The sequence below is a fragment of the Rhagoletis pomonella genome, unplaced genomic scaffold (assembly GCF_013731165.1).
Source record: "Rhagoletis pomonella isolate Grant_MI unplaced genomic scaffold, Rhpom_1.0 Rhpom_scaffold_00003, whole genome shotgun sequence".
Lineage (NCBI taxonomy): Eukaryota > Metazoa > Arthropoda > Insecta > Diptera > Tephritidae > Rhagoletis > Rhagoletis pomonella.
Window position 1 is genome coordinate 31,501,541 of NW_023458557.1, and position 21,370 is coordinate 31,522,910.

The 21,370-nt window shown below is 35.3% G+C and overlaps 2 protein-coding genes across 13 annotated transcripts in view; both read left to right on the plus strand.

Annotated features, from left to right (window-relative positions):
- The window catches only part of LOC118735137 (Krueppel homolog 1), a 428,624-nt gene that overhangs the window by 112,816 nt on the left and 294,438 nt on the right, over positions 1–21,370 (plus strand). The gene's annotated exons all lie outside the window — the stretch shown is intronic.
- On the plus strand, positions 18,413–20,231 carry LOC118735142 (putative nuclease HARBI1). The gene is made up of 2 exons (XM_036464776.1): positions 18,413–19,441; positions 19,511–20,231. The coding sequence occupies exons 1-2, from the start codon at positions 19,436–19,438 to the stop codon at positions 19,763–19,765; spliced, it is 261 nt and encodes an 86-aa protein (XP_036320669.1). The 5' UTR covers positions 18,413–19,435; the 3' UTR covers positions 19,766–20,231.

Here is a 21,370-nt window from a genome sequence, read left to right on the forward strand (position 1 = left end):
TATATTTGTCACTGGCCTTTGTCATCAAGTGGCAAATCAGATATTTGGTCATTTGCGTAATTTTTATTTGGCTTATGTAGCAGCATTGCGTTCACACGATTTGGCCGCCAGGGTTGTTTTTCATTTGCCACAAGAAGGCGTCCTTGTGAATCTTGGTATTTTTTTTTTTTGGTAAAATTTTAAGATTTAATAAAATATTCGTATCCGAAAACTACCGAAAAATATCACGTTATTTGAAAACAATAATTTTAAAATATTTGCTTAAACTGAACATTTGAAAACATGTACATATACGTATTCGACAGTAGCTGAGTGTGCAGAGAAGCGTGCGACTATTTGTAAGCTTTCATGAGGTCCCAGGTTCTTATGCCGGCAGGAGAACATATTAAAAAGTATTTATAAAAGTATAATTAATTTCTGAGTATATTTAACTATGAAAAAGCAAATGTGAAGTTCAGAATGAAAAATTTCAGAAAACCAACCGGAAAATTATTCGTTTCACAACCCCTCGTGGCTGACTATTCACCTTTATTTCAATTTTCGCATCTCTTTCCGAAGTTTTTGCTGGCTATACACATATACATACATGCATATCGTCGTAAAAAGTACAAAACCGCGTATCGTCATTCTGCAAAATCGCGTAACTGACATTTGCTGCCGAAAATTGGATTTGCTTACAGAAGCTGTTGGCTTAATCCTTATCCATTCGTCCTGAAATATACTATCCAGAAATGCGATTGCTTTATGAAAAGAGAACCATTTTGAAATATGAGTGTGGCTGGAGCTGCTGTAGCGGTACCGCCAACTGGCTCTGCGTCGAGTTTTCCATGAAGGTAGTCGTACTTCCCCCACGTTCATCCGGTGGTACTGGTGTCTTCTCTTCATCCTCGTTTTCCGAGGCAGACTCACTGTCTCTGTTGGTGATTTCCATCGCCTGCAATTTGGCATGAATCTCGGGGTCGGTGTGCGCCTTGGCCGCCAGAGCCGTTATACGCTTGCGTATTTTTCGGGTGGTACCCGCGCATTCGATCCCCAATTCCTGTGCAGTGGACGCTAGTTGCTCCTTGGGTATATCATCCAGCCACGTTGTGTTGACTGGCTCCGCCATTTTATTCGCCTTGTTTGTTCCAAAAAAAATTTCCTTTACACGTGTACGATTTGCCAAGTGTCCCTGCTTGGGCGCCAATTGTAACGAAGCGTTTAGGTTGCCCCGATGCGTCTTCTACAATGCTGGGGTATACTCGCCGTGTCCAGGGCTCGTTACAATAAATTTGTAATTTCGGGGCTCCGGTAAGTCGTACTTTATTAGATTATTCTCTTACTATCAAACATATAATAAAATAACAATTGGAAATATTGGGTAGCGTCACTGCAGTGGCTGGGTAACGGGCCGCTGAGTGGCGCGCTGCTAACGTCTATAAGTGGTGCTCTGACCGCGTCGATATGTAGCGCGCTTGCAATGTAGGTAAGTTGCGCTCTGGCCGTTCCAGTGAGTGGCGCTCTAACAACTTCGGTGAGTAGCGTTCTGGTGACGCCGGTATGTGGCGTTCTTGCAATCTCGGACAGTAGCGCCCTGACGTCGATGGCCAGTGGCGCTCTTGGTCGCGCCGATGAGAGGTGCTCAGCTAACGTCGTTGACTAACACTCGAGTCGCGCCGATGAGTAGCGCTCTGATGACGCCGGAGAGTAGCGCTCGAATCGCGTTCGTGAATATCGCTCTGATGACACCGGAGAATAGCGTGGTGTTTGGGCCACTCACAAGCAATCCCTCCATTTAGCTGTAGCTCTCACTAAGAAATATGGTTCTTTACCCCTGAGTGGTGATGTCTTGTGGTTTTTGGGCCACTCACAAGCACCCTGCAGGGAAAGCTACTAGTTGTGAACTAGAATTCTACCAGTTTGCGTTTCAGTCCAACTAGTTCAAATTCTATCCTTTTTCAATGTTAGCGACTGGTATTTTTAACATTGCGATGTCCTACGAGATGTCAATTGTCAGGCTATGCATCAGCATCTACTAGTAGATATACTAGTAGCATCATACCAGTTGATGAGATAGTCTGCCAATTCATTCCCTATGAAAAGCATTAGTATGCCTTTTTGCTCGCGGCGCTCCAACAGTCGCAATGACCTACAGAGCAAAGCACTCGCGTGGTATGCCTGAGGTACCAGGTTCAAGCCCGGGCGCAGGGAATTTTTTTTTATTTTTTATTTTTTTTATAATATTTCCTTTATTTATATTTTTTATTTGGGGTTCTTTTGTTTTTCTTAAATTTAATTAGAAAAAAAAATATTTTGTTTTACTCTATTTTTTATGGCACAAGTATTTCTTCCCATATATTTGTTTCTTTTTTTTTTTGTAATGCAACTAGATTTTTAAGTTTGTTATTTATATATAAATTGAAATAATTATTCCTACTTACATTGATCTAACTTTAAAAATCTTAACCACCTCCAAGCGGCCTGGAACCTGCGATCCCAGAACCAGAAGTCTTCACGTGACGCCACAGCCGACATTTGTAAGAAAAGCAATTAATTGCGTTTTATTTTAGGCTTTGGCAATTCAAAGGCAGATATCGCTGAACGCTTAAGTTCTTCGAAAATGTCGAACTGGTAGGCACATACTAGTTTATGAACTAGTATTCTTTCTAACTGGTTTGGGTTTTCACTGCAGGGCAATCCCTCACTTCAACTGTAACTGTTCGATCGCCACCACAGCTCCGTGCTGACTGACTGTTAAGCGGCTGTGTTGTATCTTTAATAGGCTCTGTGCTTGATGTTTCGTGCACGGTTGCCACATTTGGTCCAAAATAGGTGACTTTTGGAGTGCTTGGTAACTTGGCAACTTTTTTCAATTTTGGTAACTTTTGGTAAGTTTGCCGTGTATAAAGTCATATTAAAAAGGTTGGATTAATTTGATAAATTGTACTGTGGTTGCGTGTAGCGAAGACAACACTACTAGAAACAATTGCGTTGAGCAGGCAACACAGCGCTCAGCAAAAATAACTAACCACATATCAAAGAAAATTATCGCTGGGTAGTCTATTCGTTAATTTATCACAGTGTGGGGCGCCTGCCATACTTTCAATTTTTAACCGACTACCAAAAAAGGAGGAGGTTATCAGTTCGTCGGAATATTTTTTTTTTTTTTTTTTTATACCCGAGCGCACTTGTGCACAAGGGTATTATAACTTTGTTCACATAACGGTTGTTTGTAACAGGCAAAACGAATCGAGATAGATATAGACAAATGTATACATAAATGCTCAGGATGAAAAGAGAAATCGATTAAGCGGTGACTGTCTGTCCGTCCGTCCGTCCGTCCGTCCGTCCGTCCGTCCGTCTGTCCGTCTGTGCACACGATAACTCGAGTAAAAATTGAGATATCTTAACGAAACTTGGTATGTGCACTTCTTTCGGGCGTAGGACGGACGGTATTGAAAATGGGCAAAATCGGACAATAGCCACGCCTACCTCCCATATAACGGTAGTTTTCAGAAATACAAAAACTGCGATATTTTAGTAACTACTGAAGATAATTCACTCAAAATTGATATTTATAATAAATTTTAGACGAAAAATAAGAATATTAACATTTTTTTGAAAATGGGCGTAGCTACGCCCACTTATGGTTACATGTGTATATCTTGGTAACCGCTGCATCAATTTATTCCAAACTTTGCACAGTTGTTGGCCTTAATACAGCATACTAAATGGCCGAAAATTTTAAAAATCGGATAATAACCACGCCCACTTCCCATATAACGGTAATTTCCAGAAATACGAAAACAGCGATAGTTTCGTAACTACTGAAGATAATTGACTCAAAATTGATATTTATAATAAATTCTAGACGAAATATAAGAATATTATAAATTTTTGGAAAATGGGCGTAGCCACGCCCAGTTATGTTTACATGTGTATATCTTGGTAACCGCTGCACCAATTTCTTCCAAACTTGGCACAGTTGTTAACCTTGGTATAACATACGAAATGGCCGAAAATTTTTAAAATAGGACAATAATCCCATATAACGGTAATTTAGAGAAATACGAAATCTTCGATAAATCAGTAATTATTGAAGCTAATTTTTTCAAAATTGATGCTTGCAACAATTCGTTACCAAGAAATACGTTTAGGATACAATTTTGAAAAATGGGCGTGGCACCGCCCACTTATGATCACATATATGTATCTCGGTAACCGTTCTACCAATTTGTACCAAACTCGGTGTGGTTATTGTACTTGCCACATAGAAGCAAAACGTTGAAACTTATTGAAATCGAACTAAAATTACGGCCGCTTTTCATATAATAGTAAATTTCAGATATGCTTGAAACTTCAATATTTCGAAATTTAAGGACGCCAATTTACTCAAAATGGATACACCTCGGTTTACCATGTAGCGGTAGCTTTCGGAAAGGTGAAAAACATATATTTAATACTTGCGCCGGGTATTTAATGTTCGGCTCCGCCCGAACTTAGACTTTTTTACTTGTTTTTTTTTATGTATGTTACCGCATAACTTTGGACCACGTCAACCGGTTTCGATAATTCTTTTTGTATCGGAAAGGTAGTGTCTCAGAGGTGGTCCCATACTAATCTGGTTGAGATCCGATCCGTGGATCATGAGATATATATATATATTTTTTTTTTTATATGGGAGTTGAAGTCGGTTTTTTTTTGCTAAAAATTACTTGTTAGTGTAATGTATGGATCGTGATCCATATTGATGAATTTCAAAATAATGACGGATCGCGTGGGAATGCTACATGTTCAATATTTATCGCGTCAGTATTTATATGTTTTTGTGTTGAGAGGTTTAAAGTCCATTTGGTGAAGGCTGGAAATCTTATCTTAATGTTATTTTATTGAAAATCATCTATACTTTTTATTATATGTATGGTGATACCACATCTAATTTGTTCGAAATGCGACGCGAAATGCCGAGCCGTGAATTGATATCACGAAATTTGCCACACGTTCAATACTTATTGACAGATCTTTGATCCACACATGTATAGAGGAAATAAAAAAAGGCAGGTTTAAACAGCAGTTTGTGTAGTGTAATTTGGCCCTTTAGCACTTCGATATATGCACTTAAGTCGATTTTTTAAATAATTTTTTTTTTTGAGGCTAAGATCCCGTTAAAAAGACAAAAACTATTTTTTTATAGATCCTTCTTTCTCATATTAAATATTAAAAATTTTTTTGTAGATAGGCCATTCTTGCCCTGATGGCCTCATATGTGAATTTGTTTAGTTTTCTTTTAACAAAACAAATAGTTTCAAATAAAATAGTTTCTTTTTACAGTTTATTGTAAAATAAAACGTTGTTTTTTACTTGGTAACTTTTAGGTAATTTTTTTTTGGAAATTTTTGTCAGAAAATTTTTTGTCGTGTGGCAACCGTGGTTTCGTAGTCGCGCAGCTACATGTTGATGTGTGATGTTGCCTTGTCATGGCAACGAAGGCTGTCGGGTGTTGCTATGACTTGTGTTGCTATCAGTGTTGCCACGGACAAATCATTTTACCTACCAAAAGTTCCTACCAAAACCAATCAAAACCTACCAAAATTTGTTTGAGTTTTTATTTTTTTTTCAATGTCAAGTTTATTAAAAATGTTATAGTAAAACTTAAAGAGCTCAATAAAAAGAGTTCAATAAAAACAAATTAACTGCGTAAGCAATTTTTTTTCTTTACAGCCTTATTCAAATGTATGTCATACATACACATACATATTCAGCCTTTACTTGAGATTCGCCCGAAAAAAAGTTCACGTGAAAATTTGTCACCTGCCCATAGTAAATACATGGAAAAGATAAGGCTCATTATTATTGTTAGTTATTATTATTATTACGTCAGGAATACTCGCGCTGCGACCTAATAAGATCTATTGTACTAAACCCGGCCCACAAAGCTTGCAGTACGTATCTAGACAATCCCCATTTTATTCAAATGTTATTTTAACTTGCTGTTTCAGTTCAAGAGAATATGCTATCTTAGTTAATTATACATAAACTATTTTACAGCTTAGAAGGAAAATTGTAACAGGTTAACTTATATTAAGCTTTAATTTTACTTTTATTATATATTAATTTTGCAATACACATTACAAATGTATACACGTGAATATATGTATATAGGTCAAATGACTGTAATAAATAAATAAATAAATAAAATAAAATAGATCTCCACTTTTCATGCTGATCATATTGAACGTTCCAGCAGCACTCAATCAATCAGAATAGACAAAGCAGGAGTGCATGTAATGACGCGAAGGGCATCCGTTAGACAGGTGCGCATAGCTGCTGTGATGACCACGCGGACCAGTCGATGCAGCTTGCTCTAGGTGGCACTCGCGTTTACTTGCTTAGCTTTTGGCCACCAGGCCAGTGCCGCATATGTAACAACGGTTTTTACTACCGTATTGAAAGACGGGTACGCCAGTTTGGGAGATATTCGCTAAGTCTTACCATGAAGTCTCTGACAGGCCCTTGTAGCCTTGTTGGTAACATTCGAGAGATGTTTGTTCCAACTGAGTATTTTTTTTAGAGTTACTCCTAGATACTTCGCCTTACCTGAGAACTTAATTTCTGTTCTGCCAGGGTGGGTCTAGTCAAGTAGACTTTCCATCTTTTGGTAAATGAGACAATGGTGGATTTCAGTGGGTTTATTGACAAGCGCTTTTCAGCGCTCCAGTCTTCAGTAATAGCGTTTTATTTTCTCGAAATAATGTTGCATTTACTCTGCCCTGCACCAGGGCTGTCAAGCTTTCGAGTTCATTTCTCAATATCTTCACGTGCAAATTGCGTTCTATTTCTTTAAAATGTTGCACCCTGATAATGTTGCCATATAAGAGGTGACATTTTTTTTCGATAAAAGAAAACGCCATAAATATGTAGTTTATCACAACTTTACAGTTCAGTTATATACGGATGTTCATATTGTATAGTATATTGGCAATAATAAGGGTATACGTGTGTACTTACGAATTAGTTATATTTACATGTTTGCGGTCGAACACACCGGTGAAATATTCGTGTAATCAAGGTTGCTAGAAAGTTAGGAGATACATATTTTCTATTTTTCGCTATTAACTATTATTGTCGTAGAACCTACCAAAATCCAATCTAGCCTACTAACCTACCAAATGGAAAAAACCTAACAGTTTTGGTAGGAAAAGTCCATGTGTGGCAACACTGGTTTTATTTATTTATTTATTTATTATTATTCAGTCTAAAAAGTTACAAATTTTATTACAGACTAGTTAAAAATAGAAAACAATTCAAGTTTAAATTTATATAAACTATTATTAAAATTAAGAACGCTGCTATATCGATTTGCTAGATGTATAGTTTTAACGATTGGTTCATTCATTGCATAATTTGTTTCACGAGTTACTTCGATAAATATTCTAGTATGCCGAAGATTACGCGGTGGAATATAGGGGATGAATAAATTAGACAAATCAGAGCATTTAATGTTGTAGTTAATTATGTTATAGGCAAACAAGAGCGAGGAACAAGTTCTTCTCTCATATAAAGCCTGGAGGCCAAGAAATTTACGTCTGCTGATATATGATGGGAGGACATCAGGCTAACGAAGCATTCGCAAAGCGATTTTAGTAAATATTTTCTGAACTCTCTCAATTTTACATGAGTGTACTTCATAGAATGGATTCCATATAAAGGAGCAGTATTCGAGACGACTTCTTACCAAAGAAATGTATAGTGATCTCAACGTCATTGGATCTTTAAAGTCTACGGAATTACGTCTAATAAAATCAATCATTGCAAACGATTTTGAAACAATAAAGTCGATGTGACTAGAGAAAGAGAGTTTGGAGTCAAATAATACACCCAGATCTTTAATCTCATAAGAACGGTTCAACGAGTGAGGATTTATTTTATAGTTGAAAATAGTGGTGCCAACCTTTTTTGAATAGGAAACAATGCAACATTTGTTCGTATTTAAAAATAAGTTATTGTTATTGCACCATCCGGCAAAAGAATCAAGGTCAGATTGTGAGTTAATGCAGTCAAAAATATTACGTACTGTCAAAAACTGTTTAACATCATCTGCAAACATTAAGCATTTAGCGAATTTAAATTGTTTAGGCAGGTCATTAATAAAGATAAGGAACAATAAAGGACCACAGTGAGTCCCTTGTGGAATTCCTGACCAAGCCTCGATAAGCAAAGATGATTTAACTCCTCCAATTGAAACAAAAAGTTTCCTATTCGATAGAAAACTGGAGAAAAATTTCAACAGTTTTCCATTGATTCCATACAATTTCAATTTACGTAACAGAATTGAGTGATCAACTTTGTCAAATGCTTTTGAGAAGTCGGTGTTAATGACGTCGAGCTGCGCATGACTCTCTAAAGCATCGACAATTCGATGAGTGACTAAGGTTAAATTGGTGGAAGTAGACCTCCCGGGAAAAAATCCATGCTGACACTCAACGATAGCTTTGCTAATGTGATCAAAGAGCTTACGTTGAAGAATGTGATCAAATATCTTTGCCAGGGTGCTTTGCTTAACTATAGGTCTATAGTTGCAAATATCATTGCGGTCGCCAGACTTAAATATAGGATTCATTGAACATAGTTTCCACGAATCTAGGAAAGTCCCGCAGTTAAGACATTGTCGAAAGAGAAGTGCCAAAGGATCTGCAACGGTATCGGAAAAAATTTTGAAAAATAACGGACAAAGACCCTCATTGTCAGATTTTGCGCTGCTTGTCAACTTTGAAATAGACAGAAGAACATCATCGACAGTAATTTCGAAAGAAGAAATTGGTGGTAAATACGAGTTATGAAATGCAGAAATCGATGAAGTGGTAAACTTTGAGTAGACCTTCGGAATTAGTTTAGCAAACAAATTACAAGTATCCTGCCTATTATTGGACACTTCACCATCATACTCCATGCTTGCCGGGAAACCATTAGTCTTTCTCTTAGAATTTATAACGGACCAGAAACTAGATGGATTTGATTTCAATTTTGATTCGAGTTTAAGCATGTATTGTTTGAATAGAAACTTATTAAGACAATCGAAATTCTTTTTAAGTCTTACATAGGTTGCTATGACTTGTGTTGCTGTGACTTGTTGCGTAGCTGGCTGCTTGGGATTGTGTTGCTGTGGTTTATTGTGTGGCTGGTTGCTTTGATGGCGGGTGTTTGTGTGGGCCAAATTCCTCAGGGATATTTGGTCCTCACAATATGATGCAATAGCAGAGGCGATGAAGGGGCTAAGGTTCCCCAAATGGCTACGGCATAGCAGCGGGGACTGACTACCATTCTCCCTCACGATATATAGCACCCCGTGGGGTGCGGAGTTCTAAGAAATAACATGATTTTCCTGGTTTTAGAGGGACACTTAAGAGCCCCTGAAAAAACTGTTAAAGTATAAACAGAACGAGTTCGTAGTACTACTACAAATAGTGTGGAGAATTGTCCTTAAAAAATGCTAGTTTGAAAATAGGAAAAGGCTAGAAAAAGGCCACGAAGCTAAACGCCAATGAAAAAAGCTAGATGTAGCCTCAAAAAGGCTAAACTGGCAACACTGTTGCTCAGACAGGGACGAAGCATCATAGGCGAGGGCTGTGTTGGCCAGGGTATCCAGATTGTTAAAAAAACGCAATTTTTTTAAAAAAATCGCCAAAAAACGTAAATTTTTTTTAAATAAAATTCATGAAATCGATTTAACAAATATTTTATTTTAAAAATGAGACCTTGTTATAATATAGTTTTTAAACCCAAAAACGATTATAATACCTTCAGAGGGTAATAATAAATAGCACAAATCACTTATATAATAGTGATGTAAAAACAATTTTCTTTAAAAATACGCATACTTTTTAAAAATATTTGTTTCAACACATTTTGCAATAGGACTGCGCAATTATTAAATTTATTATAACTCATATTAATTGATTAATCGCACAATCCGCTTAAGAGCTCGGCGCTAAAAATTAAATAAAAACCTATAATATGGCGGGATCAGCTATTTCTACAATTTCTTCAAAATCACCTATAGTGTCTGAATGATTTACATTTCTGTTGTTGTCATATATTGAGCTATTCAACCTTGATAACATACTGTTTGATATTGGAAACGTTTTGCAGCAGAAACTATGAGCCTTCATATAACATTTTATTTGAGATATTGAATTAAGGCTTTCCGACCTCATCCTATTTCGAATGTTAGTTTTTGTTGAATTCATTACGGAAAAACATGCTCAACAAAGTATGTATGTTAGAGTGGTTCAAAAAAATTTATTTTCTCTTTCATTTGGTACCCAAAATGTTATTCTACATTCCACTGATTATATTATTTAATTTTTTGAATCAATCATATCTTTAGAATTTCAAAGTCCTTTGAAAAAAAAATCCAGACATCAGAGTGAAAAACTAGAAGTGCAGTTTTACTGTATTTGGCCCATAGTTCATGTGTTCTGAAATTTTTTAGTTTTAGTGGCACAGTGTTATTCATAGTTTTGAAATATATTTGTTTTATGAAAGCAAAAATTAAAAATAGTTGACATTTTTTAAACACCTAAGATATCACTGACCATAATAAAGGACCCAGAATGACGGGAAAGCTCAAAGCTTTACAAATTTGTTGATGCGGTTTTTGAAATGAACGATACAAAATTAGCCAGTATACATATTTTAAAATTTTTAGAATCAGTGGTTGAAATTTTATACTGAAAGGGTTAAGAAAGCTTTAGTTTAAAAGTGTGATACTAAATGCCTTTCTCCATAAACGGCGCCAATTTTTTGGGTCTAAATAAATCTTCAACTAAATACTGAAGTATATTTACGATTATCATTGTTTGTGCAAGTCTGTGCAATGACGAATTAAGATAAATTCGGGGGTTCAATTCAATCCATTTATTAAACAAATTGTACAGAAAGCAGCGAGACGACAAATATCCGCGTATTTAACAAAGAACTAAACTTGTTGACAATAAAATCAGCGCTGAGTTAACAACAAAACTGAGTTAGCGAGAAAACAAAAAAAAACTGTTTCTTGATTAACCGCTGATCGTCGATTCTGCAGAGCGGCAGAGAAAGCAAAACAAAATTACAGGTGTGCTGTTGTTGTTCGATGTTGTGAGAGCCAGCGTTTCCGAAACTATCCAATCACGTTTTATTATATGCTTAAATTAAATTTTTTTGTTTTAGTAAGTATTTCTTTACTGCATTCACCTAAATTTCGGGGGTTACTACTAGTTTTAATAAATTGTCAGTTTAATTTCTTATAAAATTTACCATTAAGTTTTTGCATTTTAAGCCTACATGGAAAATTTGTTTTAGAGAATCTATGTGAAATAATTGCAGAAACGATTAACCGATTTGCTGTGCAACCGAGACATCTGATTTTTAAATAATTTTTGTAAACAAATCGGCAAGTACATATCGTCACTAGACACGAATAAAGGCGCGAGCTCAAAAGTTGACGGCGAAAAAAGACGCATAAAAAAACTTTAGCGTCAAAAACTCTAAACATACTTCGCCGAAGTTTTTCATAAGCATCTTTTTTCGCAAAATTTTTTTACGCGCCTTTTTTCGCCGTCAAAACACTATCGCGCCTTTATTCGTGTGTAGTGACGATATCGTTCCAGTACATGTCGTGCCAGAAACATGAGTGTGTAGAAATTAAAATTTTGGAAAATCAAGTTTGAATTTTTTTACGAGACTTAACTCTGCATTCATGTAATTGACATTGTGAAATATGTGGTTTCCGCGTACGCATGGTATTCTGGGTTTTGGTATAATATAGGACATCCAAAGGTTAATCAAGTCAACCCAATAACTCAAAATTGATAAACTTGCACATTCATGCTTCTGGCATAAGGGCAACGATATGTATTTACTTCACATTTATTATTTTTTTATATAAGAAAATAGTAGTCATATTTCGACACCTGACACGCCTTATATCAGAAAACTTTTCAAGAACGCCCTACTTCAGAATTTGATTGAAGAACGTCCTATTTCAGAGTTTTATTGAAAAACACCCTATCCCAGAATTTGGTTTAAGAAGGCCCTATTTCAGATTTCGGTTCAAAAACGCCCTACCTCAAATGAATATGTATTGAAAATGTGCTGAGATAGGGATACGGATCTTCCTCTCAGGTGTCGATTTCCTGTTAATTTTCCTCTATTAGTTAAGATTGTCTTTTCAAATGGAACCATTTAGCTTACACATATATATTAATAAGGATTAATCAATCAACTACATTACAATTTTTAAATAAAATTTTCGAGGGATATTTTTATATGTCAGCCCGCCCCCCCTAAATTCGATCCTGGCGACGCCGTAGTCATTCGGCTTATACATGTATGTTCGATTATAAATTACCTTCAAAAAATACTTTATAGGGTTGTTCATGATACTGTGGAAATGGTCATGGATTTGCATTTGGAATTACATTAGGGGTATTCTCGAAGTATTGCACGATGCACGTATTGCACGAAATGCAAAAATACTATCCCAAATTTCGAAGAGTACGAGAGCACCCCATTGCAAAGTGGTAGAATGCATGGGTAGCAAGCAGCGAAATTATGTATCAAATACAATAACAAGAGACAGCAGAAAAAAATGAAGTGAGCGAGATGAGAGGAATGAGAGAAATATGTAGCAATTCCAACAACAAAACAACTAGCACAGGGTCGCATATATCTTGCTATGCAATTTTGCAAAATATATACATGGGTTTCGACGTTGCATATTTTGCAGCGATAGGAAATGTCGTTTCCCATGTATTTTGTTGTTGTGTGTTTGCAAGTTATGCAATCCATGCAATCCGTGCTACGTGCAATGGCTTTGCAAGATTTGGAGAATACCCCTATTTTTAAATTGTATGCTTGCTACCATGGCAACCGTTTGCATTTTATTGTTGTGAATTTACAATTACACCGAAATATGCGTTTGTAAAGATCATATCTACAAGATCCTGAACAGCCTATAGTATAGGTATAGGTATAGATATAGGTAGTATAGGTATAGGTATAGGTATGGGCCCTGTACCAACGGTGGGCAATCGCGGCTCTTTGAGCCAAATGCGGGTCTTTGCTTAGCAAAGTGCGGCTTGTTTTACTTTCTCTTTGCTTAGAACATTTTGGCTCTTTTTAACCGACTTCCAAAAAAAGGAGGAGGTTATCAGCTCGTCGGAATATTTTTTATACCCGAGCGCACTTGTGCACAAGGGTATTATAACTTTGTTAACATAACGGTTGTTTGTAACAGGCAAAACGAATCGAGATAGATATAGACAAATGTATACATAAATGATCAGAATGAAAAGAGAAATCGATTAAGCGGTGACTGTCTGTCCGTCCGTCCGTCCGTCCGTCTGTGCACACGATAACTCGAGTAAAAATTGAGATATCTTAACGAAACTTGGTACGTGAACTTCTTTTGGGCGCGTAGGACGGATGGTATTGAAAATGGGCGAAATCGGACAATAACCACGCCTACCTCCCATATAACGGTAATTTTAAGAAATACGAAAACTGCGATATTTTAGTAACTACTGAAGATAATTCACTCAAAATTGATACTTACCATGAGTTTCAGACGGAAAACATGAATATCATAAATTTTTGGAAAATAGGCGTAGCCACGCCCACTTATGGTTACATGTGTATATCTTGGTAACCGCTACACCAATTTCTTCCAAACTTGGCACAGTTGTTGGCCTTAGTACAACATACTAAATAGCTGAAAAGTTTAAAAATCGGACAATAACCACGCCTACCTCCCATATAACGGTAATTTTCAGAAAAAACGAAAACTGCGATATTTTAGTAACTACTGAAGATAATTCACTCAAAATTGATATTTGCAATGAGTTTTAGACGAAAAATAAGAATATTATAAAATTTTGGCAAATGGGCGTAGCCACGCCCACTTATGGTTACATGTGTATATCTTGGCCGATAATTTCTAAAATCGGACAATAACCACGCCCACATCCCATATAACGGTAATTTCGAGAATTACAAAATCTTCGATAAATCAGTAAATATTGAAGCTAATTTATTCAAAATTGATGGTTGCAACAATTCTTTACCAGGAAATACGTTTATGACAAAATTTTGGAAAATGGGCGTAGCACCGCCCACTTGTGATCACATATATGTATCTCGCTAACCGTTCTAGCCATTTTGTACCAAGCTCGGTATGGTTATTGTGCTTGCCACATAAAAGCAAACCGTTGAAAATTATTGAAATCGGTCTAAAATTGAGGCCGCTTTTCATATAACGGTAAATTTCAGAAATGCTTGAAATTTCAATATTTCGAAATTTAAGGACGCTATCATGTAGCGGTAGCTTTCGGAAAGGTGGAAAACATATATTTAATACTTGCACCGGGTATTTAATGTTCGGCTCCGCCCGAACTTAGACTTTCTTACTTGTTTTATTTTATTCTTTTTATATACACATACGCAAATTGGGATCGGAATATTACCCGCAATTGGAGAATGAAAATTAGCTTTCTGACTTAATGATCTTTACCGATATGATGGAACATTTGCAAAACTTGAACTGGTCTCAATAAGGAGAGAATAAAAATCTTTTTGATTTGTCGCAATTGTTTTAAGTTTTGAAGCTAAACTACGTCTTTTTAATATTGCTCTCAAAAAAATAATATTTCATCATTTTCCATGGCTAGAAAAAATATTGTACATAATTTGAAAGCAGATTTTGAAAAAAAAAATTTGCCGTTTTGAAATTGTTGAATTTAAATGTTAACCTTTGCATACTTCATAAACCCTTTTCTATGTAACATAATTGAGGATGAATTTACAATACTCCCATTTAAGAAAGCGAAGAGTTGGAGTTTTCGGAATTAAAAGAAGATAAGGCACTGGAAATGCAACATAAAGCTTTGCTATTGCTTGAATTCCGGCAACAAGTACCAGATTTAAAATATCCGCTGTTGAAAACAGCTGCGTTCCGTATATTTTCAATTTTTGGTACAACGTATAACTGTGAGTCTTTGTACCCTACAATGAAATTAGTAAAATCGAAATACCGTTCACAATTAGTTGCATTCGCGTACCTGATAGTTATTGAAAATTATAAAAACTATCAGCTTTTTGCGTTCGCGTACGCAAAAAACTTGCAAAGTAGGGGAAATTGAGAGCGCAAAATGGCACTTGATTTTGAGAGAAAGGTGCTAGCAGAGCTGGGCGATAAGGATTACATGTGTAATCAATTGCATCTAGGATTACGATTACTTTAATCGCAATTTCAAAAATTTTTAAATTAGGATTGCGGTAATCGTTCATCGAAGGCATCTTAGATTACAATTACAGTAATCGTAATTTCAACTTTTTTAAAATTACAATGATTACAATAATTTTAAATTTAAAATTTTTCCAATTAGAACCTTTTGAGTAATCTTAAACGAAGTATTTTAATAACTTTGCGAAATATAAATGCGCGCTTATCTTAAAGGAAGTATTTTAATAAATTTGCGAAATATAAATGCGCGCTTATCGATAATATGAGGATAATATGTATGTATCTAAAAAAACAGACAAATAAAAGAAACCAATATTAAACTTAAAATAACAAGTAAAGTAGTTTGGGCGAAATAATAATTGTATAACAATGCAGGACTACAATTAAAGTAATCGTTCATCGAACGAACTTGGATTACGATTACAGTAATCGTAATGTTAACTTTTTTAAAATTACGATTACTGTAATCGTAATCTAAGTTCGTTCGATGAAGGATTACTGTAATCGTAATCTTGTTTTTTTAGCTTGTTGGGATTACTGCAATCCTAATCGTTTAGTAATCGTAATCCTTATCGCCCAGCTCTGGCTGCTAATTTCTGCTGGAAAAAATTTTTTGCCAACTGCAATTTGCCAACGAGAAAACAGCTAATCAAAAACAGCTGGTTGGTATTTACGCAAATCCCTAAATTGAATTTGAAGGTTTGGAAGTTAAAGTAGTAAAATGCGACTGATTAAACTTGTAGTAAGTAAGTAATTATTCGTTTAATCAGTGAACTGTGTCAGGATAAGACTTTGGGATTTGTTTTCTTACGTTTTCAATTTTATGCTTTTGCAAGTTTCTGAAAATTTTTTGTTCGCCTACTATTTTGGATATTTTTAAGAATAATTCAACATTGAAGCATGTCCCGCCCGTGACAGGGCTGATAAGCTTTATTTCTTTGTTACGGTGTACGCAGGGGAGGAGGGGGCGAAGCGCGGACTCGTCCATTACCTATGTATATACCCTTGTGGTCAGCTGATTAAGTTAAGTGACATTTTGACCAGTTTTGGTTTTTCCTTTTGTTTATTTAATGTTTATAGATTCTTTATAAAAGTCTAGCACATTACATAACCAGAACCACATAAATACACACTTTGTACGAAAATTATAAAATTACAACAAATTTTAACAATTACACCTAAAAATTTTAAACTTTTTGTGCACGATCTTTAGAAAAATTCTAGGTATGCAGTTTTATAGCCCATTAAATTTAAGTAGGTAAAAGTGAAAATTTAAGACGCTAGAAAATCGCGTTGATTTTAAATAAATTTTTTTGGCTGACGGTGCTGGCATTTTCTTCTATATAAAAGGCACTTTGCTAATATAAAAAGTGAGTGAATTGAACCCCTAATTGGCTTCTTATATTTTTTAATAACTAATCTTTAATATGGACCCCACTAAAAGCTCCTTTTCATATAAAAATTCCTACGTGTCCCACCCGTGACAAACGTTGTCCCACCCGTGACAGAGGAAGTTCGCATTTTTTTATAATAAAGAAATTATGCTTGTTGTAGTTTTTGCTTTGTTTGTATTCGTGGTTCTTTGTTTTATTATAAGACATCAAGTTCACACAGAAAAGTTAAATAAAGTCCCAGAGTTTCTGTAAAATATATCGGCTCCACAAAGCAGGTTCTTTTTTTGTCCCACCAGTGACAGAAGAAATAACTTAGCTTTTTTCCAAATAAAAGTAAGCTGAAATTTTTTTCATATTTTGTAATAACTCATATAATAGTCAATAAGGTGTAGCTTTATCCAAATGTATAATTTTTGAGTACTTTATACTTAAATTTAAACAAGAAAAAGCATTTTTTTCCGTTCAAATGTCCCACCCGTGACTGTGGAATCGCCCAAATGTAGAATTTTTATAAAATGCCGCACGTTAGAGAAAAAGAAAAGTTTTTACAATTATATTTGGAAGCAGCCTTAACTGATATATTTTTTCTTCGGAGACAATAAAAGATGTGTTTCGCGACTTTGACTTTGCAATGATTGTCAGCTCAAATACTATGGTAGGCACATACTAGTTAATGAATTAGTATATTTTCTAACTGGCTTGGCTTATCACTGCAGGAAAATTGCTCTGCGCATATGTCCCATTGAGTCCAAACGCACACAATGTTGTTTCACACCCCCTCCAATATTGAACACTAAAATATATTTATTTTTACGCAAAGAAACAACGATGTTGTCGAAATATACTAGAATTGGCTAATACTCACTTCTCTGAAAGTCATGAGACCTTGAAATTTCAAAAAAAAACATTTTCGATGGGCACCTAATACTTATGTATATATTTATCTAGGTATTTAGATCTTACTTAAAAGTCGGTATGTACATACATACTTGTTTAATTAAACTTACAATTGTACTTCCTCACTCATGTACGTCACTTCATTGCTTGACTTCAAATTCGCTGTAAATTAAACAAAGCAAATCATGATTTTTATGCGATGGAATTTTCAACAGAAAGTAACGGTAGAAAAAAATTTTTGAGTATTCATTTTATTTTTCAGTTGACTACGATGAAGCATTCTACTTTGTATTCCCCGTAATGAATCAAATCAACGAAATTAATAAAGTATTGTAGAACATTAAAACATATATCGCCGGCAATGCCTAAAGTAACAAAAATTAGAAGACATTATAAGGCAATACGTTCAAGAACATGTTACCACTAAAAGCGATTACGTCTCGTAAACCTCAAATTTACGAGCCTCGTAAAGGAACTGTCAAAATTTGTATGGAGCTCTACTTACGAGCCCCTCGTAAATTTACGAGGCAAATTTCATACGCAAACGACCTCGTAAACTTCAGTGTTGTCGAGGGGCCGAAATTTTTGTACTAAAATGTATGATAAAATAATGAAAATAAATGAACAAAATAATACGCGAATATTGACTGGAGACCGACGCTCCAGCTCGGAAAGTATTCAACTCGGAACCCGCTGGTGGTAGCAGAGGAAGAGGGAGGCCCCCACTGCGATGGAAAGATCAGATGGCGTTTCCAATTGGCGTCAGTTGGCACAGAGGAGAAACGACTGGCGTGCTTTGCTGAACTCGGCCAAAATCGCGTAGGCGGTTACAGCGCCAAAAAAGAAGAACTGTATTGAATTAGGTTTTCTGCTAATTTTCGGCATTTTTAATTGTATTTTAGCCAAGAGTTATGAAAAATACTGCGAAACAAAAATTGCTTCACAAAATCCTGGTTGATCTGTCACTTTACGCACCTATTTACACCTTTTCGCAAAGGGGGCTTTCCCATAAAAGCCTCGTAAACTTGCGAGTATGTATGTATGTAGCCCGAACACAATCACCCCTATTCCAAATAAATTGCGAAAAACGAATTCGCCGGGAATTCATTTCCCCCCTGGAACGGAATATCGTATCATGAACTCCGGGCGAAAATTGTTTCACTTCGAAACATAGGTCATAATTCGAACATCAACAGCTCTTCTTACAAAAGCTGATTTTTGCCAACAGTACGCATAATTATACTTATAAATAAGTTTTGAGAGTTTTTATTAATATTGGAGTAATATTAAACAAAAATGTATCGCATAGCTTTACGCTCACTAATTGAAAAAAATAGAGAAGTGGAAAATGGTCAAATCGGAAGAATGATTCGCCGGAACTTAAGAGATCACTCTAATCTTCTGGATTTCCCAAATGAATTGTAAAATTTGCTAGTTTACTTATACAGGTATTTGTTAATCTAAAGATATTATTGTTTATAGGTTTGGCCAGCACTATAGGGTAAATAAATCCGTATTTAGATGAGGTAAAGTTGGCATTGCCAAAAGGCAGAAAAGCATTTGCTATCCCCATGCATATAAAACTTGCGGCGTGCTTGAGGTTTTTTGCTGAAGGAGGGTACCAAAAAGGAATTGCTCGAGATAGAGAAATTTCATTGGCACAGTCTTCTTTCAGCAAGGTGTTAGCAGAGGTATTGGACGCACTTCAACGTAAATTGTGTCCAAAATGGATAAAATGGCCTACACGTGAGGAGAGAAGAGATATTTCTCAACATTTTTATATGAAGTATAGGATACCCGGGGGACACATGTTGGCATTATTGCTCCAGAACAAAATAAGCATTTATATTGTAACCGAAAGGGATTTTACAGTTTAAACGTCATGATCGTAAGTTTTGATTTTGTTTTACTTACATACACGCATTTTAATCTTATTAATTTAAACTTTAATTTTAAGGTATGCGACGATGAAGAAAGAATACGGTGCGTAGATGCCAAGCATCCCGGATCATGTCAAGACTCGAGAATTTGGACAACAAGCCAATGTAGAGAGGTGTTGCAAAGAGAAATTTCTGGCAGTCATTCGAATATGTGGCTTTTAGGGGATGCTGGATATGCATTAGAGCCTTGGCTGATGACATCCTTCAGGAGCCCTCAACTGGGCTCTACTCAGCACAATTTTAACGATGTGCACGCGAAATCCGAAATATAGTGGAGAGGACCATCGGTGTACTTAAAAATCATTGGAGGTATTTGTTAGCAGCTAGACAACTTCACTATTGCCCAAAGAAATCAGTTAAAGTAACGAATGTTTGTTCAGCCCTACATAATATTTGCTTCGCATACAAAAGCATTTACGAGGCAACTTCCGTCGATGAACATACAACCAATGAGCAGCAAGGTGAAGAAGAACCTGCAGAAAATTTTGTACTTTAGGATGCTGCCCAACGCATCCGCTCAAATATTTGTAACAATTTATAAATTTAATTACGTACCATATCTCAGACCTCCTGCCTCAATTATTGCCGAAGTCAAATTTAGTTATGACCGGTCAAGCGGATTTTTAATGGTTTTTTTCTGACTGCATTACGCATTAAAAGTTTATTCGGCAAATTTTTTGTATGAAAAAATGCGAAATACACTCAGAAAATTCACGCGATTTTTTAGCAACTTAAAACTTGCACTTTGTTATACAAGAATTTAATGGGCTATTAAACTGTCTCGAAAAATTCTGAAAAAATCTCAAAAAGTTGAAAGTTTAGATGCAACTTTGCAGATTTTTTTATAATTTTTGCACAGTGCTCAAAATGTCTATTTATATGGTGATTGTTATATAATGAGCTATATTTTTATGAAAAAATAATAAACATGAAATAAACCGAAGTAAAATAGCCAAAATTGATTAAAACGTTGCTGGCTTAATTAGCTAATCGCAAGTGTACGTATATGCAACATTTTTTATTTTATTTTTTTTTATAAAAATTTGGTTCATACTACAAGAAAGCACATACAAGTATGATTTCTAAACTTTGTGCAAAACTCAGGAAATTTCAATTTCTCATGAAAAATTTCAACCTTATCAGATTTTTTAGAAAATTCTAAATATGCAGTTTTATAGCCCATTCAATTGTAGTATATATGTATAATAAAGTGCAGGTTTGAAGTTGCTAAAAAACGCGTTGATTTTGGCAAACTTTTTTGCGGACGGTATTATTTTCTGCCATAAAAAAAATCGATTATACTTTGCATGGTTGCCAAAAAACAACGTGGGTTTTGGCAAGTTCAACCGTGCACTTTATTACACATATATATGTACAACAATTGAATGGGCTATAAAACTGCTTACTTAGAATTTGTTTAAAAAGTCTGAATAGAAAGTTGAAAATTAGTATGCGAATTTATTTAATTTTCCCGAGTTTTCCACAAAGTTAAGAGATTTTATTTTTATGTTTTTTTTTGTAGTATAAACTGTATTTTTGTAAAAAATTAACAAAAAGAAATTAGATTACAAACTATGCATACATTGCAAAAAATTTTCTGTGCCAAAACTTTTGTCCGACACTGTAATTTGAATTTTGTATATTATTCGTGAACTTGTGTAATTTTTCATTAAAGCTTTATTAAAAAAATAAAATGTATACCATACAACAATAACGCAGATGTATAGTCGGTTTCAAATGTAAGTGTACACCTTGAAATTCACAATTATTTTCATGCAAAATTTTTTTCATTAATTATTTATGAAAATATACATAGTTCATTCTATAACAGAAATCATATAAATCAAAGTTTCAGACTTTATATAAAGTTCACAACA